A 27474-nucleotide genomic window follows, 5' to 3' on the forward strand; every position below is an offset into this window, starting at 1 on the left:
ATGGTAGAAGGAGGTTTCGCCAAACTCTTCCAGAAAAGGTCGTTTTTCCGCTTCGCGCAGAAATATCAGCCCCTTGGAAGCGGCGAGCCGGAAGAGGAGGTGAGGATTGCCTGTGCCTCTTGCCTGGACCTGCTGAAACAGTTCGTGTAATTGGGGTTAAATTTATCTACTTTGTCTGCTTTGTCCCACCGGTAACTCGATATTGCTGCTGCTTCTCTCCTCTCTCTGTGCTGAGTCGTTCCCTGTGCAACAGGGACGAGGTTAATGATGTTTACCAGGCAGCGGGGTGAGATGGGGATACTGGTTTCTATGCGATACTCCCAGGACGTATAGCTCAGGCCAAAGTCCCGGCCAGCAACATTGTTCTCTGCACTGAAGAGGTTCAAAATTAACAAAACTCGTAGCAGAGCGACTGCCGTGAGGCCCATGGGCGCTGTGTGAGGCTTTCGGGCGTGCTTGCACGAAATGCAAACGCTGTCTCAGCAGAAGGGCAGATGAGGAGCGGGGCTGACCCTGGCCCGGGCGTACCCCCTGCCACCGGTGCCGGCGCGGGTGGACGGGCTGTGACCCCTCCTCTGTCCTGTTGCTGCAGTCGGTACCGGTAATGAACAGCCGAGAAGAGCTTTAGCTCAGACCTGCAGAGTCCACTCCAAAATAATGCTTTCTTTTATTGAAAAATGCTGATGTATGAACATTGATTTTTTTTTTCTCCTCCTCCCTTCGCTACCTCTCCTCGGTGCACATGGACCAAAGAGTGGCCAGTGGTGGTTTAGGTGTCACATTTGCTCTTCTCCTTGTTTTTTCACCACAAAACTGGGATTATTTTATTATCACGTTTGCTCAGCCCAGGAATTTCCATTGCTCAAGCCCCATTTTTTTCTCCCACGCGTCAGCTTGGTCGGGTGCCCTCCCACGTAAGCCTGATTTGTCCAATTGCTTCAGCATGCAGGCTTAGCCCTTAGTCCCATCCCAACAAGCACCATCCACACACTTTCGAGATATTCCTGTTCTTTTCCATGACTGTCTGACTGAGGTCTTTTCTCAGATGTTATTTCATCTAATCCTCTGCTCTCTTCTGACCCTCGTCTTTCCAGTATGGGGGTTGGCCAGTGCTACAGGGAGAAGAAAATAAGACATTGAGCAGCGCGTTGTGCAATGTTGCTCTGCACTGCTTAAACACAGCTCAAAATCCCAGGAAAGGGAGATCTTGTTGACGTTACAGAAAGCATCTGTAATCTCGCCTTGATGGGAAACTGAGATTCCTGATCGTACGTGGGCAGGAGGCCACCGGCAATTAGTCTGGCTTGTTCTTTGGAGGTACCATTTCTGTTGTGCCAAAATAAGTAATGATACATATTTACTTCCAAATATAAACCCTTTTTGAATTTTAGCTCTGGTCCGTGCAGTGTGATACCTCTATAACAGGTCAGGGAAACGACCGGCGTTTTGGCTGCAGGCGTAGGAAGAAGGCAGCAATGCAAAATGACAACAGGGACTTGATAAATGAAGAAGGTATTCTCAGGTTATGATTTAGGCTGGTAAATGACTCACATTTCCTCTAAGGATGGTATTTTGCTTCTTTATTTGAAAACAGAGCGCTTTCAATCTTATAGATCTTAAGTATTTCGGTCAAAGGGTTGTCCTGGGCCTTAAAGATGTGAGTCCGGGTGATCTGACGGGACACAAGCCAGGATAAATACACAAATTGTGGGTTGTGAAGGAAGAGCCCCAGCGCTGGTAGCCGTGAGGCGATGCCCAGCTCAGAGGCTGTGGCGATGGTGTTACCTGGCGAGGGCAGAACGGTGAACTTCCACAGCACAGCACAAGCACAGCCTGTGTCTAGGCTCTGCCGTATACAGCTTCAACCCTTTTTCTACAGTGGCCCATTCAGAATCACAGGGAATTTTTGTGGTGCCGATTTACGGTTTGTGAGAACCATGTGTTTCCTGCAGAAATCTGAAGAACTTCCAAAGATTTTTCTTCTGAGCATCCACGTGTGTGCGCGCACGTGCACGAGCACACGTACCTGTCTGTGTATGTGTGTTTGAAAGTGAAAAAACCCCTGTGCGGGGCACATCTCCTTTTCCCTTTGACCGTGTACCAGAGGCACCCCCGTGGCACCCAGTGGATGCCACCAATGCACGCAGTGCACCCAATGGATACGGTCACGGGCAGCTTTCCCAGGGGGCTGCAGCCCTTTGCTCCTGATAGTTTTTCACCTGATGAGATGGGTGGGTTTTGTAACACCATCCAGGGCAACGTGTCCATCTCCGTGCTGTGGGTGGCCTCCATTTCCACACCCGGTGCTGCTGGGACTGGCGATGCTCAGCCCCGTCCCGCGGGAGCCACAGGCGGGTGCCAGCGGGAGGGAGCCGTATGTGCAGGCACAGGCCTCCCTCTGCCTCCTTCATCCCAAAATAACTGAATCCCAGGGCAAAATGGAAACATTTAAGGTCTCGGAGCGCATCAGGATGGGAGAAGAGTTCATCGTGGAGATCTGCTGCCAACCCACCAGGGACCTGCTGTGATTTAGGGGCTTTTTCTCTTGTTAGCTTTAGAAAGAGCTGGCTCCTACCCCAGGCATGCCTGGGTAGGAGATTTTAGTGCATTAATATCTTCAGAGTTTCTTCGGAGCTGCTAGGACTTCTCCTTTGCAATTGTTCCATTTCTCCTCACCAAAACCCGACAACAACTGATCCATTCAAGATCCGGTAGCCATGAGATGGAGTCCGGGTATTTCCCAGCCCTATCCTACATTCGGGGCTAAATTACTATTCCAGTTTGGGTCAAGGCTTTTTTCCATTTCAGTTTTCACACCAATGAACATTTATCTCCTGGAGACTTTCAGAGGCTCCATATCCTCCTGGATATGCAGAGCAACCTTATCAGAATAGTTTTATTATCGTGCAGGTGCCTATCTTTTTATATGCCCTCAAAATAAACTAACTAGTGCAGCTTTCCTGCCAGGTGAAAAAAGGAAGACCGTGGGATTGCCTCTGCACAGCAGCCACACAGACTTCTCTCTCTCACACACACGTGTTTTCAGCCCCTTAGAAGTGTCGAGCCCAATTCTTTGCTTCTAAAAAGCTTCCAGCAGGCAAGGAGTTAACTCCCTCCCGCCAGCTTCTGCAGGTTTTGGGCTGAGGGCTGCAGCACCTCCCTCCCAGGACACCTTGTATATGAAGTTGCCTTAAACTCTTGGGTTTGGGGGTTTTTTGAGGCCTGGGTGGGACTGGTTTGGGTGGGTGAGGAGGCTCCTCAACTGGGATCGCCGTGGAGCTGCAGTGATGGCGTTGTCCTGCAGGGATGGCAATGCCATCTTTCAGCTCAGGGGGCTTTGCTTTAGATTAAAGGGAGCTGGACGATCTTTTTTTTTTTTAATTAAGGGGCGGGGGGGGAAAAGCCAAGTTTGAGCAGCAGCAAGAGAGCAGTGCGAGGGGGGGACGTGCAGCTGGGGGCAATGAGCCCATGGTTTGGGCACTGCCCACCCGGCCTGAGTCAGCCCACCACTAGCCCTGGGGGCAACTTAAAATCCAGGGAATAGTTTTCAAGCAGCTTTTCTGGAAAACCCATGGCTTTTTGAACCATCAAAGTGTCTATTTTGACGCTTACTTCTGCAAGCGGGGAGACGAGAGGCTTTATTTCACGTAGAAAGTCTGCAATTCTGCGTTCGACACGCGATGGGGGAGCGAGAAAATGTGCGAGAGGAGCTGAAGCCAGGGCGGTGGGTGGGAGACGGCTGGGGCTCGGATAAGGAAGCCCAGCGAGGCAGCCCCTCGCTTGCAGGGCTGTGGTTTGCTCCGGGTTGGGTTCTGCGTGCTGCCTGCACCCCTGCCGCGCAGCTCCTCCGCCTGCCGTGGGCACCAAAAAACACAGCGCAAAGGGCTTCTGGGGGAATGGTTTGATTTATTTCTTTTAGTAAGGATGAAGAGTACACAAGAAGAGGGTTTCTGCTTAATGTTTTAAAGGCCTTCTTGTTAGACTAAATAACCTGGCCCACTTTTGACCAGGTTACAATATATTAGCTGGTCTAAAGTAATCTAAGACAGGGGGAAAAGTATGCAAAACCTCAGTAAAGGCGGAGGCGGGGGGGAAATCCCGCGAACTGATCGTTTGGGCTGTTTGCCAGAGTATACAGCAAGGGCTCTGTGCTCTGCAGAAAGCCCCACGCTCGCTTCCCTCCCGCCTGGGCTGCGCGGCCCAACAACCGATGGATTGTGTCGGGGCGAGGGATGCGGAGCAGCGGCGCGGGTCCGGCAGTGCCGGGCGTGCTCCGAGCTGCGCTGGGGCAGGCTGCTGCACGGCTCCCAGCCACGGCCAGCTGCTCTTTACAGCCTCCAATACCTCCTGATCTTGCAAAGCAACAGATAAACTAATAATTATTTTTTTCTTTTTCACTTCTTCCTGCCCTCTGTATGGAGTCGTGCACTGTTGTGCTTGAGTTATGCCTAAAGGATAAAGGTTAAAAATGTAAATGTTGATAAGCCCACATCTGTTTTACAAAGTAAATAGAAAAGAAAGTAATGCAGGACGAGAGGTTAGCTTATGGAGAGGTTTGCTCAGGCTTGCCTGGTGCCTAACAGACACGGGGTGGGATGCGTTTAGGGGCAAAGGGGCCCTGCACCGGCAGCGCTTTGCAGAGGAGGAGGGAGGTGGGCTCTGCTGATGCGTTCCCAACTTGTGCATCTCTGGAGCCGTTCATCTGGCAGGAAAAACTGTGCCACGTTTGTCAAGGGGAAATCACTTACAGGTGTAAGCTAACCAATGCAAATGAACTCCTCCCAATAAAGCTGTTCATTTCACACCAGCCCCCAGCTGTAAGGAGCAGGGAGCTGCCAGGGTCCCTGTTGAGCTGCAGCCAGCGCTGGCTGCGTGCGGCTGGGGCACATCCATACGCTTCTGTCATTCGTTTCCTCCACGCCTTTCAAAGGTAAATATTGGTGATGGAGCTGGGCCCTGGCTTCCCCGGGGGGCTGGAGGCATGTCACCCTCGTGCCCGGGTCTCTTCCCACCCTGCACCTCCTTTAATTAAAATTTAAACTCCTTCGAGACAAGGCTGTACCTTGATACCTGAATGTGCTGCCGGCAGCACAGAGGAGCCTGTAGAAACCGTGTTAATCAAATCAGCCCAGTAATGAATGTAAGGTATGTTTCTATACGTGACAGTGCTTTATCTTCTTCCCAGCAAGTCTTTCCATCTCCTTAGATGCATGGATGGATTTTGGTCTTTAAGTGTCTGGGAGTCAACAAAGTTACAGGGACCTGATGAATTTGTACAAGTAGGACACGCAAGTGGGAATAAATGGTTGGTATTAAACATGGAAGGACTTTTTTTGTCACTCCCAGGGATGTCTGTTAAGGAAATGGTGAAATAAGGGTGCTGCCTGGTGCTAGTACGCCTCAAAACAGTGGAGAAATACTGCAGCTTCTTTGGGCAAAACGTGGTCACCAGTGTGAGGGACTCGTAGAAGAGAGAAAATCCTTGGAAATCTTGGGCGAATTGCTGGGATTTTGGAAAGGCAGCTTGTTCCTGGGGCAAAATGGTTTCTAAATGAGCACTGCATAGACCAAGGGATCACAGCAAGCTCTTCTGCGTTTCTGCTGGGAGCAGGTCAGTGCCGGCATCTCACGCGTTAGCAGCTGTACTGTGGGTCAGTGAACAGCGATAAAAAGGGGGCTGCAACGTATGGGAGAGGCAAAAGCCTTTTTGAGGAGCAGGGATTAGAGGTGCTCCTATCTCATCTGCTACGAGCTCTCTGGAAGGCACAAGACAGAAACCAATTCTGTGTACCGGCATGAGCGAACAGCCAAGGAGATTTTCTGCATTTATCTCAGGCTTTAGATTGCAAAACACTGGATGTTCTGTCTTGTGCCTGGCTGAGATTTCAGGGGATGCTGCCGCTTTGGAAAGAGCGTTTTGGAAAAGGGGACAAGGGATCTCAAAAGGGAAAAGAGGTCAGGGTGCTGAGCCCCTGGGTGCTGGGAGCTCGGTGCAGCCCTCGGGCTGCCTGGATGGGGCAGGAGGGGTTTGTCCTGCTCGGAGGCGTTTGCAGAGCCAGCGGTGGAGGAAAACAGCCATGGAGATGCGAGAGGAGACCTTTGCTTTCTCCCACAGGCTCAGAGATTTTTCTCGCTCGCATTTTCTGTTCATTTATTACGTTTTTAACAAGGGAAAAGGTTTTTTTTCTTTGCTCTGAGCATTGAGCGTGCAGCGGGCTGTGAGACACTGGCATGGAAAAATGCTCACCTCGGGCAGGATGCCCGCAAACAGCGGAGCCCGGCACGCTTTTCTCAGCGCTGCGGTGGCGTGCACTTGTCTTTTTGGTGATCCAGCTCCTAACAGCCTTTCTTTCCACTACAAGAATGTGCACCTGGCTTGGAGGCTGTAATAAAGATTAATTTGTGAACGTTGTAAAGTGCTGTGATTTAGGAAGTGTTTTAGCTAACTGAAGTCACACGGCTGGCAAGGTGAGGGAAGGGAATGGGATTAAGGGAAAAAGCGAAGAGATGCTGAAATGCTTTTGTGAACTGTGCTCTTGCCTAACGACTGCTTTATTTCATTTATTTAGACCCATGAGGAGTGTGAGCTGAAAATAATTGAGAAGGAGAAGGAGGTGACAGTTCTGCCCCCAAAAGATGCATGTAAATGCCATAAAGAAGACTTGGCAAAAGCTTTAAACGTAAGGGTTTGTAGAGGTCTTTGTGAACACAGCAACACAGCCTGTGTAATCTGACTCTGGGAAGAGACGGAGCAGCAAAATTGGTCTTTGGTTTCACGTGCAAACTCCTGGACTACCCAAGGCCTCTGCCTTTACGTGGGATGAATCCTCGTGTTGGCCGTGTTCGAGGCTCAGCATCAGGCATTTGTGGTTTGCTTTGTCCTGGGGAAGGATTTCACTGAAGCGAGCGGCTCTGTGAGCTGCAGGTGAAAGGGTTCAATTGTCCGGCCTGGGAAACGAAGCGCTCGCAGGTCTCTGCCGAGGCTGGCAGAGGAGCCCGGGCGCAGGCTGCACAGGTTACCCATGCGAATTACAGCAGCTCCTTGGAAAACGCTGTGCAAATACACACAGCACTTTTCCCCCTGCTTTTCGTAGCAGGTTTCATTTCAGAGGCAAAACTCATCGCGTTCGTTGTCTTAGATGACTCCTCAAAGGCTTGCTCGCAGCTTGAGTTGTTAGATGTGAATTCACCTCGCCATCCCTGCCCCAAGCAAACAGCGGAGCCGTAGCCGTCGCCTGGTTCGGCTCGTGCAGAGACCCGTTTGCCCACGCGGAGCGGGGAGATGCCCCGCGGTGGCGGGGCCGCTCTGCCCCGGCCCCACTCGAGCTTCCCCGCAGCCGGGACGTAGCCGGCGGGATGGAGGGACGCTGGGGCTCAGGAAGGAAACTCCGGTTTCTCCGTCTGCACTGGAGTTTGCCCTTGGGAAAAGAAACAATCTGATGGTCTAACTCATGCTTAACCCCATGTATGAAAAATAGATGGAAATTTAGAAAGGCTGAGTCCCCACAACCAGGGAAAGCTATAGTGCTATATTTAATATATATAATGATATTTTGGTGTCTGACCTTGCTATTTTTTTTAAATCCAGGCAAAATAGATGTTATTCCTTCGCCATTTGTTCTCTTTGAATTTTGTCAGGGTGTTTTTATTTTTTCTTTAAATGTACAGTGAAACCAGAAATCAATTCTTACCTTTACTATTTTAAATTTCTAATTTGTCATCTATTATATGGTTTCTCACTAGTGGAAATATTTTTTTTTTTTAATTAACTTGTGCTTAATTTATGGGTTTCTGTGACGGTTGATGGTAAAGTTTTATAGTTTAACAAAAATAAATACCTAAACAGAAAAACAGTGGATAGATTTATGGTTTTGTGAGGGACTGAATCATGAACATCTTGCCCAGTCTACTTATAGGTTTTTAACATAACTTTGCCTTAAGAAGTTTTCTATAACTATTCTACAATATGTAATGTTTGGGTTGGGTTTTTTTCTTTTCAAATTTCCCCCTAGGTTGACTTACAAACTGGACTGTCTGAGTGTTCTGTGCTACAGCGCAGGTTAAAACACGGCTGGAATGAATTTTCAGTAGAGAACACAGAGCCGATATGGAAGAAATACCTAGACCAGGTAAGGAGTTTCTGCACAGATTCTCATTTCGTGGCAAAAAGCCCTGGCTGGGTTGGCCTGAGCGTGTCTCTAGACTGAAATATTCAGGATTTCTGCTTCCACGGATTCAGCCTTGGAACAGGCTGTGCCCGGGGTACAGAAACTGTCTGTTCCCCGGGAAAGCCATTGTGAGATTCAGCTGCAGCGTCCTTTCATGTGAAGATAACATCTTAAAAAAAAAAAAAAAGAAAATAAACCTTTTTATCTCCACACAGCCCACAAATCAAAAGCCATAGATCAGTGACCTGATTTCTGGAGCACATTTATTCCCTTTCAGGCAAGTGATAAATCACGAAAGGTTTGAGGAAAAGCAGTAGTAGCTGGAAGCCGCTCTGATTTTGATTACCCCAGTGAAGGAAAGCCCTAAGCCTCCAGCAAAAGCAGAGGCAGTTGTAGAGCTCGGGTGGGTGTTAGTGTCTCTGTTAGCAATACATCAGTAAGGGGTACGCTCGTACACGGTGCCACGCGTGGTGAAGAGCCACGATTTCAAACCAGCTGCCCCCAAAAAGCCAGGCAGCAGGTGGTATTTGCTGTCTTGTTTTTCCCCAGCTGAGTTATCCTTTTGAGTTTTGCTTTTATTAACTCATTCTCATCAGTATTTAATGCATCTTTCACCTCTCTTTTAGCACTTTTAACCAAACAAGAATGGTCGTTGTTGTTGTTTACTTTCAACCAGCAATTCGACTGATTTTTCTTCTTGCTTAGCTGGATCATGAAGATTTTAGTTGCTTTGAAAGAGGTTATTTTTATTTCATGGATTATCCCTTTTTCCCTATGTGATCAATATTCTTTAAGCAGTTTGTAATCATCACTAAGTCTCTTCAAGGATTCTTTTATTCTTAGTAAAAAGTGAGATGGTGTTTTTTTTTCCTGCTCATCCTTCACAAGCTGTTTCTCCTACTGGGACACCAGATGAACTCCTTAGGGCATCTCTGATCCTTCCACAACCTGTTGGTCTCTGGAAGAGCTGCTGGCCGTCCCACGCCATTCGCACCTCTGCCCTTGAGCCTCGTCCCTCAGCAGACACTTGGCGTGGCTTCTTCCAGCTGCTATTTTTGTAAAGCATCCCCTTCGGCCCAGTGTTTCTAAAGAGAAACGAAGGGACTTCCAGCTTTGGCTTCAGCAAGGAATAAATTTACACCTTGGCTTTCCTGCTGTGCATCACCACACGTCTGTTACCCAAAACAGGCAGTCTTGTCTTTACCTGACTTAATTCCCTTACAGCTTCATTTAGCTAATGTGGGAATTGATGTAACTTTCTCAGGTAGGAGAAAGGTCCTTAAAATCTGTGTTTAAAAGTGGAAAAAGTGAGGATCTGACTCCTGCAGCCCTGGGTCCAGCACAGAGTTTAGCAGATTAATTAAAGAGGAGGAGAAAAAGAAAGAGGATTTCTGGTTTCAAATTCTAAAAAGACAATAAAGTTTTTGTTTGTACCTATCGTGCCTCCAAGGAGCTTTTAGTCAGTCCTGCGCTGTATGTCTGCAAAGGCGAGCCTTGCCCGTGCAAGCAGGGGGAAAAGAGAGGAACCTCGTGTCTTGCGGTGTGAGCCTCTGCCTTGTCCTGCTGGTCCCCGATGCCGGCTTCAGCCCGGCCGCGGGGGCTGCACCCTCTCTGCCTGGGCAGAGCGATGCTGCTGTCACGAGCAAGGAGGGTCTCTGCAGCAAAACCAGACCTCTAATCCTTTCTGAAGAGGTCTGAGGCCCGCTCAGCTGCAGCAGTGCCATGTTTAACTTTATATTGCAATTTGTTTATTTTTTTTCAGTTCAAAAATCCCCTCATTCTCTTGTTGCTGGCTTCCGCTTTAGTAAGCGTCATCACGAAAGAATACGAGGACGCCGCGAGCATCGCCGTGGTAGGTGGTACCTCTCCTGCAACCCAGCCCTTCCCGCTCTGAGGCTGGTGTGCCCACGCCTGTAACCCCTCTTTGTTCGCAGGCGGTGCTCATCGTGGTCACCGTGGCCTTCATCCAGGTACGTCAGCCGGAGCTCGGCTCCGCGGCCGGGGCTGTCATGAGCGAGCCCGCTCGTGTAACTTGGCTTTCTTCTCCTTTCTTGTTTAAAAGGAATATCGCTCGGAAAAATCTCTGGAAGAACTTAACAAGCTGGTGCCCCCCGAGTGTAACTGGTGAGGCACGCTTGGTTCGGTGGGTTTTAGCAGGGTTTGGGTTATGAGGGCAGAACCGACTGGTGAAGAAAATGACTTCAGGTTGTCATGCCCGTAATGAGACCCCGGTGCCTGGAGGGGTGGCACCGCGTATGGGTGCAGCTGTAAGGCATGGTGAAAGGGGGTGGAATAACTCTGATTTTTAAAGTAGGCACCCAATGGAACTGAATAAATGCTGAGAGACAGCAGGGTCCCAGAAATGTCCCCTCCACACCTGCAGAAGGGTCCCTGCAGCCTCTTGCGCGTCGCTGACTCCCCGTGCAGGAAAAACCTCACCTGCATATTTTTTTTTTGGCTTTAGGGTAGTTTCGCCCTTGGGAGACTGGCACGAAACAGCTTATGATCGGAGGCGCACGTGGGCTGGGTTTCCTCGCCCGCGCCTGCCCGTCGCTGTACGTGCGTGCCAGGCACGGGCACGCCAGGCGTTTCGGTGCCCATCAGCCACACGCGAGCGCAGTCACGCCGTTGCCCGTGGAGCAGTGGTAGGGCGTACCAGATACCGCTGCCCTGACTGCGTTGATGTTCGGTATCAGTGCTTTAGATTACAGGAAACACTTTTCCTATTTATGTCTTTGCAAAACAGTTTTGTCACGGCCAACATAAATAAGCTGTGAGGCTCAGAGAAACCTTGCACTGCAAAAGCAGCGTAGGGTTTTCTGCTGGCCCAAAGTTCACCCAGGTTTGGATCTTACAAACACCGCTGTTTGTTCTTTATTTGTTTATTTATGATATGACACCATAAACATCTAACCACTTGAAAGGCTGTACTTTTAATACAATAATGAAATGCCAGTGGTAATTCTAGCTTGAAAAAAGCTTCTTTTTAGGTTAAAGAATCTGCAGTTCATTATTTAAAGCCTGAGTCACAGGAAAGCACACCATCTTGTCACTCCTATCTGCTGTATAAGTACTGCTTAAGTCACTTATTGCTGAAATGCCATAACCTGCCCATCTGATTATGAATTAAAACTGAGCCCAAACTGAGCATAATCATCTCTCCTCGTTGTTCTGAAGATTTTGCGTTCTTATTTACTGTGGAAGCTCTTTGGGCCAGGGCTCTTGCTTTCTTGCCAGTCACATTCCCAAGCCTGCAGAAGGAATAAAAACCTCACAGCCTGGTTTCCTTTCGTCTTTTTCCATTTGTCTAACGTAGCCTAAGGGAAGGAAAACTGCAGCATCTTCTAGCGCGAGAGCTTGTGCCTGGAGATGTCATATATCTGTCTGTTGGCGACAGGGTTCCTGCAGACCTCAGGCTGATAGAGGTAAGTACAGCTACACGTGCAAGAGCCTGTTTTGGAAAGTTCTTGTCTTAACAGTGCCAGAAATGTGCCTTTTTAATTAGGTTACAGATCTGCTGGTGGATGAATCCAGTTTTACCGGAGAAGCTGAGCCTTGCAACAAGACTGACAGTGTCTTACTGGAAGCCGGAGACATAACCACGCTGAGCAACGTTGTTTTCATGGGGACCCTGGTGCGGTACGGGAAGGGAAAAGTGAGTCCTGTCAGCCTCGATCTTCTCCTCGACATTAGTTACAGAATCTCTAGCTTTTTTTTTTTTCATCTACCCCTCTCTTTTTTCCTTCTTTTCAGGGCGTAGTTATTGGGACGGGTGAAAATTCACAGTTTGGAGAGGTGTTCAAAATGATGCAAGCTGAAGAGGTAAAGTCATCTGTGTCTTCTTGGAAATGGTGGGTGTTCTGGGTGGAAGTTTGCGAGGAGGAGCAGTTCCGAGAGTTATTGCGCTGCGTCCGTTTCTGTTTCTGCTACAAAACGCCTGTGTGACTGAGGGACGCCGAAGTGCTGTAGTCAAAAAAGGAGGTTATAAGCAGGATTTAGGCTTCTAAATCCAGACTTGCGATGCTCAGCTTGTGCCTAACCTGGTAGTCACTCAAACATCATGGTTTCTTCTCCCACTCTCACCCCGCTTTCCACTACATATATAAAATTTTACTTCTACACATGCCAAAGTTTCATGGGCCAGAGCTCTGAGCTAACACAGACGAGGGTCTAGAAACTAGTTAACTCTTAATCCATTAATGCAAGAAATCACAGCAAAGCAGAAGTAGACGCTTCTGGGTAATATGTGTGCAAAGGCTCTGGGACAGGGATGGGGGTCCAGACTTTTCATCCCTGTCCCAGAGGCTTTGCACACACATTATCCAGTCCTGGACTCAATCGCTAAGGCCCCTTTCTGATTTAGCCCTTAGTCTGTCTCTACCGTGGCTCCCCAGCTATAATTGAATATAATTCTTCTTTTTCTCCCACTTTTTGCTTGTCTTGAGTGCACTGAGGGAGAGGCTCTCTCCCTGTGGGGTGGTCTGTGCCCAGCAGACCCCAGTGGGGGTTTGGGATGGGTAAGCACTAGGGTATCGAGCAGCTGTAGGGACCGCTGTCAGGAGAACCAGGATGGTGTGGGTCACTTGTTCTGGGCTGAGTGTCATCTTATCTTATGAAAAAAGCAAAGAAAATCAGCTGTACTCTGATGTTTCCAGACCCCTAAAACACCTCTCCAGAAAAGCATGGACAGACTGGGGAAGCAACTCACTCTTTTCTCCTTTGGCATCATCGGTAAGTCGGACGCAATATTCACGCTTGCACGGTCAGCTGTGAAAGCCCTCTGTGCTCCAGGGCCGCTTTTCTCAAAAGCACTTGTTGACGTGGGTTACCTGGACTTTGGGGGTTCAAGAAGAGACACCACATTGCATACTCAGTTCTCCAACAACAGTTAAAGCGGGTTAGATATTTATAAATTTATTGAAGTTTTTTTTAATCAGATGGTTTTCCCCCACCAGGTTTAATAATGCTTATTGGCTGGTTACAAGGGAAGCACCTCCTCAGCATGTTCACGATTGGAGTTAGGTGAGGACTGGAGAGCACCTTCCCCTTTGATTGCTCATGACACGTGCCCCAGGGAATCCCCTCTTCAAAACAATGGACCTTTCACAAAAGGGAACTTCATCAACACGTATTGATCTTGCACTGGTGAAATTAATGTGAGCTTTACAACAGAGTTCAGTAGAAAAAAGAACACCACAAGTTTGAGGGTTTATTTAATTCTGCAAATCAGTATTTTGAAAATCTTCACTGGTTTTTCCACCTCAACCTGCTGTGAATGTCCTTTCCTATCTGTAGTATGAATTTAGTGGGAGTGTAGCAACAGCAAATATTAGTCTTTGCTGTTCTTACTGGATTTACGTCTAAAGATAGGAATGCGCATTTTATGCGGCATAAAAAGCATGCACAACCTCTTAATCAAGCATAATAAACCATGTGGTTTTAGTAGTACCCATAAAACCTGTTGTTTGGTGTTGTCATGGCTCTGAAATCAATCCTTTAAAAAAGTTTTCTATGGAAATAGAAACAAAACCATGGATGAGGAGACAAGAGAGAAGCCAAACTGTCTCGGTGCCCACCTTCCTATCTCCTGGGGGAAGGTGGTGGCAAAGAAAGGTGGTTAAGCCTGAGTTTTGGAGAACAGCCTATGGTTTTGAAAGTCCTCCTTGATTACTTTTTGCGCATACCTAGAAGTGTTCAGAGTTACCCAAGGAATGACTAAGGGACGGATACAGACTGCGTCTGGATTTTTCTAGCATGTCAGGTGTTGCAGGTTTTGATATTGCTCCGATGCAGCGTGTGCAGCATGGGGACATCTGGGGAGCTGATTCTGTCCTGGCATAGCTTGTACCCGCATGTAAGAGAGGAGATGAGGGGCTGCATGTGGCCAGGAGCCAGTAGCTAGCCTGTGAGCCAGGATGCCAAGGGATATTCAACTTCTATCCTCAGAAAGTTAAATAAATGAAACGAAATCCAACCCCTAAATCCTTATTAGCCAGAAATTAATGCTCTTTGGCAATGTAAAGAAGAAAAGTAATTGCTCTGTCAAAATCATCCAGAAAAAGGTTGGAGGGTTGGATAAATACCCTGCTTTTCTATTTACAGTGTGCCAGGAGTCCCAGTGGTTAGCAGTGCACGCTCCCATTCAGATACGCACGTATAAGCAGGAAAACTCCCCCCGTGGAAATGTCCCTCTGACATGTTTTCATCCGTACTTGTAGTTTGACCCCTGTGTTGAAGCTGTTTTCTCTCCGCTGTCCCCAGCCTGGCGGTGGCTGCCATCCCAGAGGGCCTTCCTATCGTGGTCACCGTAACGCTGGTGCTGGGCATTCTCCGGATGGCCAAGAAAAGGGTGATTGTGAAGAAGCTTCCCATAGTAGAAACCTTAGGTAAGGCTGCAAAGGGGCCACACAGCTTGGTCATCTGCCAGGCTTTGAAATCTGAACTGGATAGCAACGGGCTGGCCAAGTGAGCCTTGGTCTGATTAAAAAAATTAAATTTGTAATATGCTTACTGGGCCAAAGCAACCCACTCAGACTTAAATACACTTTCTACCCCGTGTTTCTCACCCTTTTCCCTTATTTTAGTGATATTAACACAGGCTGGTGCTAGGAATGGTGCAACTCAACCCATGGCATTGGCCCATGGGGAGCAGAGCCTCTATGCAGACATGCGTGCCCTGCTTGGGTTGAAAGGCTTGGTTTCTCCTTCCTCCCCATTCTGTGGGATCATCCTGCAGGTCCATCCTGTCCGCTTCTTCAGTATCTGGCTAAAAAATCTTGCAGCCCCTCAAGTTGAGCCTGGTGGCATAAAGAAAACCATTTGTCCTTCTGCAGCCTGTGTGGCCATCTCCCTGCTACCCAAAGAGTCATGGAAAGCAGGGACAGAGAGGACCTTGAGAAGGTGTCCAGCCCATCCTCACAACCGTAGGGCAGAATGAACTGTAATGAAATTATTCTTCCACCTCCCCTTATCTTCAAATTGGCCCTTATTCCCAGGTCACTGTGTTCCAGGCTTTGCTGCTCTGACCTTGGTCAGTATGGCAATTATATGAAGGACAAGACTTGTGTATTTAGTACCGCTCATTAAACAGTACACTAAACGCCAAGCCTAGCCCGTGCAGTCACAAATATCTGCCGCACAGCCGGATCCTTCAGCTAAAATCTGTCTTCCTTGGAAATGTTACTATTGTTTGAACTGCCCTTGTTTGTTCTGCAGTTAAGGAATCTTATCACCCTTATTTTATTGTATCTGCCCTGACCCAGGACATCTGAAACAGCCTTATCTCATGAAGAATTTCGTTCTGGTAGGGCTGCACCCAAATAGGTGTAGCTGCCAGATGCCCGGCTACTCTGCAATACAGTCTAAGCACGGCAAAAACTGTACTCTCCCACACATTAATTGTGCCATGTCTGTTAAACTTCTGAAAAGGAGAAAAATAATCCTTCTTCTTTATCTGATTCTTTAATTGTAAATAACTAAAACTATTGGAGGCGACAGCTTTGCTCTGTGCTAATCCTTTAAAACTGCAATTAATTTAATTGCAGCCCGATCTGCTTTATTCTCTCCAGGCTTTTCCCTGGTGATCATCATGCTCGTGGGGTCTATGCCTAAGCAGTGTGGTCATCTCCAGAGCCAGGGAAGAGATTCAGACTTAGAAGGGAGCTGAAGTCTGATTCTTTTTTGCATTAAAGTAATTTTTCCCCTTCTTGGGAGCGGAAACTAGCCTGAATGTGGTGATTCTGCTAATTTACTCCTTTGCTGTATTGTGGTATAAATGGGCCCTGGAAGAAATGTGCTTTACTGAAGCAGGATTGTCGCAGAGCAGAGCAGGAGCGGGGCAGCTCCTGCTCTTAGCCGTGGATTTTTAAGTATTTTTTGTAGCAGTCTGTAACACACCTGCCCTCAGAATCCCTTGGTGAGGCAGGGAAGGGCTGTTATTCCTGATTTAGAGAAGCAAGTGTTAAATGGCCCATCTGAGGAAGCATGTGGCAGAGTGGGAATTTGATAGGTCTTTTCAGGCTATAACAGCTGTTCTGTTGTGGGATATTGCAGCTCAGAAACATTGATCCACTCCCTGGAGATGAGTGCCTTCTCTGACTGCCCACCATATGATGCTCAGGATGATGTGTCCCTCTTCCGATGTCTCCTACCACATCTCGCATCCAAATTATGTGCACGATACCCTGACGTGCACTCAAATCCTTTCCTTACAGCCCCCGTTAGGAAACTCATCCATTTCTTGGTGTTTTCTCCCTTTTCTCACTGGTGCAGTTTTAGTAACATTAGGGAAAGAAGTTCTCCCTCTTCTGGGCCCTGAATCTCATTGTTCAGTTGCATTATTTATTAGTTCTGATTAAAAACTTTCCTGCATCAGGTTGCTGCAATGTCATCTGCTCAGATAAGACAGGCACTCTGACAGCCAACGAGATGACGGTGACTTGGCTCGTGACCTCGGATGGGTTCCAGGCAGAGGTATGGCCGAGGCGGTAATATGGACTTTCCTGTTCAGGCTCAGCAGGGCCAATTTGCTTTTAGTTCAATTAGGTCCAAATCAGGGATGCTGAGTCAGTCCCAAAACGAGCGGTTTCTTGCATACCACTGGTTCTATTAAGAGAAGGGACTTTTGCGGTGCTGGAGACAGGCAGAGGTGGGGCTGAGCATACAAAAGCTGCTCAGATGCCATAAAGATGTTCATTGACATCATCTGCCTTTTTCTCTGCAATTAGTGTAAATACTGAAACCTGCCGCTGACCCTTGTGGGCCCATCTTCTGTAGGAATATTTATTAGACGAGTGACCTGATCCTTCCACTTGGTTCATTTACCTGCGTGCAAAGTGGGTGAAAAATGCAGGCGTGCAAAATGTAAGGCAGTGGAGACACGGGCCAGTCATCAGTAGGGTAAAACCAGTGAAGCCACTGCTACCAAAGGCCTGGATGTCTTGACGGAGCTGCAAGAGACTGCTGAACTCATGGCGAACAAGTTCTGTATAGGACAAGCTGATTCTTTTTGTTCCTATACAGCTATTGTAGTATTATATTTTCATTATCCGCAGTCTTTCCTATAAGCATTGCTTTGAGCTAGACAGAATAATCCCAGCATGCCTTCAAAATCAGAAATTTGCTCAAGCGCAGCCTAATGTATACAGCCATGGTACGGTCCTGCCTGGCACTGGGAAATTTGCTCCTTCTGTCCTTCCCTTCCTCAGGTCAGTGGGGTGGGCTACAACGGAGAAGGAAATGTTTATCTTCTGCCATCAAAGGAGATTCTTAAAGAATTTTCCAACATCTCAGTTGGGAAACTAGTGGAGGTAAGTATAAATTATGAACCAGCTTGTCCTATTTACAGGCAGTTTTCATTTGTACAAATCACTTTGGGTTATGAGCATGAAAAAAAGCCACTTTTGTAACTCTAGAATGAACTGGCCTGCTAGAGCATTCTTGTGGGAAGGCTCTGAGTAATTGTAATATAATACCTGAAGCTTATGGGTGAAAGTTAGCAATCATAAGACATATAAAGAGAGACCAGAGTCATCAGCTTAAATGGTCAATGACATATTGGATAAAAATACAGTTCTGGCAGAGGCGAGACTGCTCAATTTTATCATGTTCAGATTTTTAATGTGGATAGATTCTAGACTCTAGCTAGCTTCATAGTCAATATATAAATGTACTGTGGTAGTCTCTGGGTTTTGTATTAGCATTACATAAAATCTTGCCTGTTCAACTATAGGCTAAAGCGAAGTGTTTGGGTAGTGAGAAGAGCTGAGCTGGAATCTCAAGTGGAGGTTAGGTCTTATTCTACCTATACCACACGTTAGAAGCAATAGTAGGAGAGACTAAGTTTTCATTTTCATGATTTATCAGGCTGGTTAGATATACATCATGTTTTGCTTGATGTTAATTTATCCAAAATGTAACATTTTACCAAAATATTGGTGTATCTATGGATTAAGTGGGTTCAGAAAGCAGAAGAACTGATTTCAAGAGATGCTGCTATGGGGAATAGCACATCCTTTGGGATGTGGCTGCTTTCATTCTCCAGTCTCTCGTTATTTCACTTGAAGAGATGAAAAAGCTATGAATTTAGTTATGAAAAAATAAACCACATAAATATGTCCCTTCCTCTAGGCTGGCTGTGTGGTCAACAATGCCATTATTAGGAAAAATACCATGATAGGACAGCCCACAGAAGGAGCTCTCATTGCCCTTGCAATGAAGGTAAGACTGTTAAGATTTAAAATTTTGCAGAAATTAAAAAAAAAAAAAAAAAAAAATGGAATTGTTAGGTCTGAGAACAGTGATCAGAGTTCTTTAAAGTCCCCAGACTGGTTTTAGTCTTTCCTTCTGTCTTCTCCCCGAGGTGGTAGATGTACACCTCTCCCATGTAGATCTCTTGTCATGGACAAATACCTTCCCTGAGCTTCTGTGCTAACAGCAATAATTGTTTTCCTTGGTTAATCTGTGCAATTACACTACTTTAATGGATTTCTTTCAGGCTCAGACCAGACTGCCTTTTTTATATGTTCTGTATGTGCCTATTAAGAGTTCTGGAGGAAAAGAGAGCGAAAAATGAGCAAGAACAGGCCCTATGAGAAAGCATGGCAGAGGGTCATCATCACTTTGGGTCATCGGCTAGCTTTTTACTTTTTTCTAGTCACAATTATGTAAAACAAGAATTTTTGATGAATATTGCATTTGTACTCATAGGCAGAGGACCATAAAACGCCTCAAGGTATCATCTAATCAGCATTACGCAGCCCGTGATCCAGGGACCTCAGGTGGGCTGTAAAGCACAGAAGGAGCCTGATGAAATGATGCACATGCAAACACCCGTTCTTACCTCCTGTTTTGAAAGCTTGTGACTCTAACAGTGAAACCACGATTTTTTTTGTAAAACAATGACATTTTATTTCCCTAAATGCTAAATTAAAATCTCCCTTCTGCTCCACCATTTGGTAGCCAGGCAATAGCAGAATACGAGGGGGGTTGTCTCTTCTATTTTTTTATTATTATTATTATTATTTTTTAGTTTGGTGAGAGAGACTGGAAGCTACTTCTGATGGCTCCCACTGCGCCTAGAGCACCACGTGTGCTGCTAAAGCAGGCGTGTGTTGATTTGCACTGTCGTACTTCATAGCTGAAGGGTCTTCTTGTGGCGACTTGCTTTTTGAGTTTAACCCATCAGGAAATAATCTGAAACCACATCCATGATGGACCATTCAGTTTTCTGCAATTTCTCTCTTTCTTCCAAGTGGGATGGCTGGGAAATAACCAAAGTGGAGGAGGCTGAGCTTGGGCTGGAAGAAAGCTGCTCTGCCCATCCCTTAGCCACGGGTTTAGGGAAAGGCCTTGAGCCTCCTTTGCCCCAAAGCCCCACCGAGACAGCAGTGCAGCTCCCTAGTTCTTGCAAAAGTCAACAAGGATCAAGCTTCAAACTCCAGTTTAATTTATCCCACATCAAACACCAAAAGGAAAAGATGGGTTTGAAAAATGAGTTTTACTCTCCCCATGCTTTCTCTTGAGCCTCTGTAGTATACGACTGCCTGGAAGCACATAGTCAACAGTCAATGCTTGTCATATGGAAAATACACACAAGCTTTGGCATTGTTCAGCATTACAGTGCTCTTCTTGTTTTACCTTACTTTAGATGGAATTGGCTGACATAAAAGATATTTATGTAAGAAAGAAGGAAATCCCGTTTAGCTCTGAACAAAAGTGGATGGCTGTGAAATGCACGCTGAAAAATCAGGTAAAGCAAACAGTGGTGTTGGCTGGTTTCATGTTCCTAATCGTGCACTTCAACAATAAGCACGAAATGGTATCTCTTTAGCAAATAATGTTTTCAGAAGTTAACTGTGTCAGGAGGCAAACTGAACAAACCTCAAAATTCCCAGCTTGGGTGTAATTTTAGCTTGTAAAGCCGTGTTTGAATGGGAGAAGATAATACTTTTCATATAGTGGTTTGAGCAGGAAAACAAAAGCTGTCCCCAGATAACTGACGGGGGAAGAAAGGTACGATGTTTGGAAGAAAATATTGGCTTTTTTTCCCTTACTGGGTTAAGGAGCTCGTTTTGGCTGATATTGTACTCTGGCTTAAAAACTCACCAGCCTTTTTAGCACCATTCTGTCTGTGACAGCTGAACATGAAAAATGGCTAGAGCAAAAATATCGCATCCTATAAATAATACATGCACCTGGGCATTTTACAAAACAGGTAAAGAGCAAACAGAAGATCTTTTTTACCTGGGGATGTAAAGCCTTACGCGTTATCAGTATTTTTAGAATGTGCTCTTTTCTTTTTGATAAAGTATATTATCTCCTTACTTTAAAGGATCAGGAAGATATTTACTTTATGAAAGGAGCGTTTGAAGAAGTTATTCGGTATTGCACTCTGTATAACAGCGGTGGCATCTCGTTACCACTTACGCCCCAGCAGAAAGCCTTCTACCAGCAGGAAGAAAAACGCATGGGCTCCTCAGGCCTACGGGGTCAGTCCTTACCCTCCGTGTCACTTCAGCTTGCGGGTTGTCATGCCCTGATGCTTTCCTGCCCTGTGTTGGTCAAGACGGACAGAGGCTCAGTCCTCAGCATCGCTTGCATGATCTCTTCATAATACTTGTGCGAGTTTGCCAAGCGGCCTGTCTTAGGTCTGCTGGATGCTTGCTTTCCACTAATCTTTTTTTTGCTGGGTTTAAATTAGTGAGATTGAAAGGAGCTGAAAATAAGCACGGGAAACGCTGAATGTTTTTTCTCCGTGGGGTGCTGTGATTGCCTGGGATACGGTCTGAATGTTGCATTGAAAGTCTCTGTGCTGAACCCGATCTAAGCGCCGCTCTGCCAAGTTTTGCTTTTAGAGAAGCTGTTTCAAGAGCAACAAAAAGCAACTTTGAAAGGGGATCAAAACATGGATTTGGGCACTGTGATTTTTATTTGAAGTTTGGTTCAATTCTTTATTAGGACCAAATCTAATGATCTCCTTTTCATCCTGACTGCGTGTCAGTGCACAGCCCACAGAAGTTTTTGTGCACGTGTCGTTTCCTTCATCACTCGAAGCACCCTTTCGGAAACGTCTTAGGCTTTCACACAATAAAAAAGACACCGTCTCCTGTGCGTGTTCCCAGGGTGGAAGTAGATGAGAATAAGTCTTGGCAGCCGGGTCTGGAAGATGGTATAGTTAATGTACATATTCTCCAGCCCTGTGTCTTGCGGTTAGTAACTCATGTACGGAGCTTGCTTTACAATATCTGAATCATCTGCCTTGTGAGTGGCGAATTACCGCCCTGAAGAAAAGCGATTAGCTCAGGCAGCTGCTGCGAGCTTGTGATTCAGTCATCAAAGCAACACTGACATCAACCCCTGGCAAAATATCCTTGAGTGATTTAAGAATGATTGAATGATACGGTTAGGCACCAAGAACAGAAACAAAATGTTCAGAGCCGTGATGTTTACGCGATGGAAGTTTCACTGGTTTAACTTCGTTTACATTTCACATTTTTAGATTAACAAGAAAAGTTTCAGTTTTTACAGGAGCGCTGTTGTTTGACACAGTAGTTTAATAGCGTCTGGTCTAACACCGCACTGTCCCAATTTAATCCATCTGCATTTAGGCAAGACTTGGTAGACAGATTTAAATTAGACAGAAATAAATCCTAAGAGAAACATGTGAAACAGAAATGCTCTGATTCAGAGAAACTGGTATTATTTGAGTGGGCCAATTTTTTGTGTCTAAACAAGATCTGAATATAATGACTAAAGGTCTGGTTTTAACGACTACTTCTGCTGGAAAACTGGCAATTTACTCTCTCCTCTAAATGTTCATTTTAATGTATGGAAATGCATTATTAATAACTTTAGTCTTTTCTTCCCCCCTCTCTGTTTCTAGTACTTGCTTTGGCTTCAGGTCCAGAACTCGGCAAACTAACGTTTTTAGGTCTGGTTGGAATAATTGACCCCCCGAGAGCTGGAGTGAGAGAAGCTGTTCAAGTCCTTTCTGAGTCTGGTGTATCCGTAAAGATGATAACTGGAGATGCCCTGGAAACCGCTGTGGCTATAGGTAGCAAACTTAGCTTCTTTCCTGCACGTCTATATGATGTCTGTCAGATCAGTCAAATGTTACATCACTTGATAATCAACTTTAAATGCCACAGAGTTCTTGCTTTTCCATTGAAACAAATCGTATTAAATGCAGTGATAGAACAGCTATGGACTATGGGCCAAATTCCAGTAACTTAATTCCATTATTTTAGTGCCAGAAATGGCAAAATCTCAGTGTAAGACCCTTCAGTGAGACAGATGGCGTTGCTGGGATTAGAGACTCCACTGGTGTTTGGAGTGCGAGTATCTCTGCGCTTCCCATTTTTTAATTTTGCCATTAGAAATACACATTTAATAATACATAATACAGATTTAGTATCGGCTCCTGTTCTGGGTATTGTATTGCTTCCCTAATCCAGCTGAGTAAGGACAGGGTGACCAGCCCAGCGCAGAGCCGGAGAGCTGTGTGCCCTGTCAGATGCCCCGCGTTCAGAAGTATTGCCCAGTGAATTCTTTAATTGCTGCCTCTATCCTTTGAGTTAGGAAATAGTTGGCTTTTTCCAGAGCTGACGGGCAGATCTCATCTTGGGCTTTTCTTTGCAGGACAGAATATTGGGCTCTGCAATGGGAAGCTGAAAGCCATGTCTGGGGAAGAGCTGGACCAGTTGGCAGAGGCAGAGCTGTCATCCGCTGTTAAAAATGTAATGGTTTTGGTTACAAAAATAAGGCTTGGTTCCATTTCCAATAGCATCCATCTAATACAAGACCGTATGGTTGGTATTTTTTTTTTTTTCAGGTTTCCATTTTCTTCAGAACAAGTCCAAAGCACAAACTAAAAATCATAAAGGTACTAAGAGCCTCTCAAATCCATTGTATGTCTCTCAAAAACAAGATGTAGGGGGTGCCCCTCAGTTCTCTAGACCACCTGATCTTCCAAGACAGGATCAGCTCAAACTGAAGGACATAAAAGCTACATCATTTGCACTATTTACACTTCAAGACTTCAGCGTTTCTCTTGCAGACCTGGCCTGGGTCATTTGGTAGACACTAGCGAGATATTAGCAATCATAATATCAAGAGAATGATTTCTGGGGACTTTACTCCCGTCTTCTAACTCCTGCTGGAGTTGTGAGATTCTCTGTACTCCTGAAAATCCAGTCTCTTAATTCTGGGTCTAAGTTTTGTCCTCAGTGAGCTGCTGAGTCTGCTTTACTCTCAAAGTCACATAGCACTTCTGCTCTTTCAATATTACGTGCAAATCCTGTGATTGCCAACAGGACTTGCTTATCTTCTCCTGGCTTCAGAGCCTCTCATCTCTCCCCTCTCGCAGGCTTTGCAGAGGTCTGGTGCTGTTGTGTCAATGACAGGAGATGGTGTCAACGATGCCGTGGCCCTTAAATCTGCCGATATCGGGATTGCAATGGGACAAGCCGGTACAGACGTCAGCAAAGAGGCTGCCAACATGATTCTCGTGGACGATGACTTCTCAACAGTAATGTAGGTTTAGCGACTTTCTTACTATCAGATGCTTTTTTCCTTCAGATACTTTCTGGCTATCCATTGCAACAAGTCTGTTATGTGATTAGCCCTGGAAATGACGCAAGACGCAGGACATGTAAGTCAACAGGCAGTAAGTGGAGATAACTAGTGTGGGTCTGGCTCATTTTCAGTTGCGTACACGGCAATGGCTTTTTGTTTCAAGTGGTGGTGACAAAGCTACCTTTCATCCGAAAGCCCTGGTTTCTCATTGCTGTAGCTAATCGGGGATTTGAAAGCGCCTAGAAGTCTGTGTAGATCATAACTGGTGCTCTCTGCCTCATCCAGGAAGCTCAGAGGAAAGACGTAATTTGCAATTCTCTGCTGGTTCACAACAACAGAGAAAGTAGGCAGAGTAGAGGAGTAGAGTGAGGATATAAATGGGTCACATGCTGGCCATATGAACCAAGACCTGGCCATATGAACCAGGGTTTTCAGATCTACTGGTCCTGATAAAGTCATTTTCACTGAGATGCTGCGTTGATGTCCATCTCCCAAGCTGGGGTCTGAATTTCATCTGAAATAAGTGCTAGAGAAGACAACTTGTATTTTGAGTGTCACAGGGAGCTCAGTGTAAAATAGTGCGAGTACCAGTTATTTAATAAACTTTGCTCTCCCTTCCAGGAATGCAATAGAAGAGGGAAAAGGAATATTTTACAACATAAAAAATTTTGTCCGGTTCCAGTTGAGCACGTAAGTTCCTGTTTGCTTCGATTCCAGCAAAGGCACCTTTTAGGTGAGGCCGTGCAGAATAATGTTCTTCTGTGCTTTGCAGGAGCATTTCAGCTCTGAGCCTAATTACTCTGTCAACAGTGCTCAACCTACCAAATCCACTCAATGCTATGCAGATCTTATGGATCAACATCATCATGGATGGGCCGCCAGCCCAGAGGTATGGAAGAGTCAAATGAGCAAAATAATCTTGGTTTTACTATGTCTGAATTTGGCTTAGGAACACAAGCTGTTATGATTTCTTATCAATGCGCCAATCATCTGGTGGTTAGATAAGACAAGTTGTACTTTTGTTCCATCCTGTTCCCTCCAAAAGCATTTACTTCAGGTTTACTTGAGGTTTTACGTGCTCCTGTTTTGTGGTGGAATCACTTAACTATTCCACTTTTTTCCTACAAATGGTCTGTTGTCCTGAGTGCATCACCTGCTAGTAGCCCTGCAGATCGGACTGGCAAGGGAATACTGGGTACACGTGGGGGTATACACCCCAAAATCACAAGACTTAGGAACCTCGTCCACCTGCTAATTACACCTACTGCTAATTACAATTACTACTTCCACAACGTGGAAGAGATGTTGTCCACAGTCTCACAGCTAGCTCTCCCTCTGGGATGGGATACTGGTACGATGCACTATGGTAGTCTAATATATCATTTTAGCAGCTCATTATGCAAAAAAGACCTTTGGGGTAGGAGTCTCGGGACAAATCTGGGGCCTTACATATCCCTGCCAGAATGCTGATATCTCTCATGCCGTACTTCAAAGAATTTCATCCTCCAGACCCATCCCGTTTTATCAACAGTACCATCTTGGGACGATCCGCTTTAACTAAACACATCCCTCTGCTTCTCTCGGAGGCAGCTTGGGGGTTGAACCTGTTGATCAGGATGCTATCAAACAGCCACCCCGATGTATCACGGATACTATACTCAGCAAATCGTTGATCCTGAAAATCTTCATGTCAGCTATAATTATCATCAGTGGAACCCTCTTTGTCTTCTGGAAGGAGGTGAGGAAAATCTGCAATCGAATCTTGTTTTCATGAGGGTGGAGAACAAAGTGAAGGGCGATTTCCGAAGTACGTGTGAAGGACTCTGAAATACAGCCAGTGGGGAAGGACCAGTACGGGCAGAGGGTTAAGAAGCCAGGGTTGGCTCCTAGCGCTGCTTCTGCCTTCCTGTGTTGCCTCCAATTCGGAGCTTCCGATCTAGAATGGGAAAACCATTACTTGACAGGATTTCAGTGCTTTACGGTACTTTTCACCTCTAGCTTTCCATGTAAGTAGAAAATGCTGAGTACCCAAGTACTGTGAATTGCTGTTAGTAAATAGTGACTGTTACTATAGCAGCTTAAGTAATTTAATTTAGAATATTCTTTACTCAAATTCCACATCAGTTTAAGAATTTCAAACATAGTTGATAAGATCATAAACTCAACAATTGGCAGAGAGAAATTAATGCTATCTCTAATGGTTAGAACTAGATTTATTCCTTCGGTTTACTACCCTTCGAATTGACTGGGGTCATTAAAGGGAATATTTAATTCATCTGTTAAAATGACATATTTTTTAAGGCTTAACTAACCCCTCAATTTTTACATGTGCTTTCAGAATCCAAAAAGTGGCATAACTCCTCGAACCACAACAATGACTTTTACCTGTTTTGTGTTTTTTGACCTCTTCAATGCCCTGACATGCCGCTCTCAGGTGAGATCGCTCTGTCAGCAACAATCTCTTGTCTCAAAACAGACATAAACATTAGAATACTAGTATGTTGCATAGGATGGGGTTTTTTAACGTCATTTAAAGCAGCGTGATTTTTATCATCTTTATTTATAAAGTTATCCATCATAGTTCAGCTGCAACTACACTTTTAACTACGTAGCTCTGCCTAAGTTAGCCTTCATGTCGTTTCGAAACGTAATGGAGCTTGCACGCAAAGGAACTGTGTGACATTCGAGTACCAGCAGGAGATTGGGAAATTTTACATTTCTCTTTCTTTTTTTTCTTTCTTTCTCTTCCCTCCCCCCCCCCCCCCCCCCTTCTCTAGACAAAGCTGATATTTGAAATAGGCTTTTTTCGAAACCGCATGTTCTTGTATTCTGTGCTTGGGTCATTTTTGGGACAGCTGGCTGTTATATACGTCCCTCCATTACAAAAGATCTTCCAGACGGAGAATTTAAGAGTGCTAGGTAAGTTACAAAATAAATAATGATGTGGGGTTTTAATTAAAGTTATTTTAAAAAGCAGATGCAATTGCCAAATTAGTACATGATAGCTCCCAACAGATTGCTGGTAGGGGAAATCAATCAACAGCTCCTATACCTCTATACATACACGCTGCTATACAGAAATAGTAGTAGTAGTTAATGATACTATCCCAGTCTAGGTTTGAAATTTTGATTTACTGCACATAAATGCATGTAAATGGAGGGATGCAAGATTTTCCACAAGCTCTGTACGATGATATTTCTCTACATAAATCTATCTAGGATCATTATGCAGTCACTCCATTTTGGAAAAGCAGGGGGAATGTTTCCTAGCTGAAATGCACTGCATATTTTACCATTTGAATCAGTCTAAACAAATTCTACCATTTTATTGCATCCACATCAGGCATGTCGTTAGAAGCAGGGTTCAATGATCCCAGATGATTAACGCAGAGGTTACCACCCATCAAGTGGACTACACCAACTGGCTGCATGGGTATTCCTTGTCTACCGCAGTCATTTCTCTAATTCTACAGCTAGGAAAAGCATAGCTAGGCCATACATCTATGGAGTTACACCAGCACAAATACCTACTGCAGGAAGGCTGGGATTCCTGCCCAGCATGAAATCCAGCTGGCCGCTGTGTTCATCTCCGCTCTGTTTCCTCTCGGCAGACCTGTTGTTTCTGACCGGACTGGCTTCCTCAGTTTTCATTGTGTCCGAGTTCGTCAAACTCTGTGAAAAACGCTGCTGCCGACCGAAGCACACAAAGGGATGTCATAACTGATACAAACTT

At 45.7% G+C, this 27474-nt stretch overlaps 1 protein-coding gene across 1 annotated transcript; it reads left to right on the forward strand.

The window, feature by feature from the left end:
* Positions 1 to 27465, forward strand: ATP2C2 (ATPase secretory pathway Ca2+ transporting 2; the record flags this gene model as incomplete). Its single annotated transcript, XM_082320822.1, has 27 exons — positions 1 to 99; positions 6570 to 6680; positions 8013 to 8129; positions 9931 to 10020; positions 10103 to 10138; positions 10231 to 10292; positions 11485 to 11593; positions 11674 to 11823; positions 11922 to 11990; positions 12824 to 12899; positions 13124 to 13190; positions 14430 to 14554; positions 16543 to 16640; positions 17375 to 17476; positions 18297 to 18386; positions 19816 to 19917; positions 20500 to 20656; positions 22051 to 22221; positions 22806 to 22903; positions 22999 to 23049; positions 23533 to 23699; positions 24363 to 24431; positions 24514 to 24630; positions 25332 to 25479; positions 26080 to 26175; positions 26519 to 26660; positions 27353 to 27465. The coding sequence occupies 27 exons, from the start codon at positions 1 to 3 to the stop codon at positions 27463 to 27465; spliced, it is 2832 nt and encodes a 943-aa protein (XP_082176948.1).
* Between the last annotated feature and the right edge of the window lie 9 nt (positions 27466 to 27474).

Source organism: Platalea leucorodia, assembly GCF_965183815.1.
Source record: "Platalea leucorodia genome assembly, chromosome: 8".
Lineage (NCBI taxonomy): Eukaryota > Metazoa > Chordata > Aves > Pelecaniformes > Threskiornithidae > Platalea > Platalea leucorodia.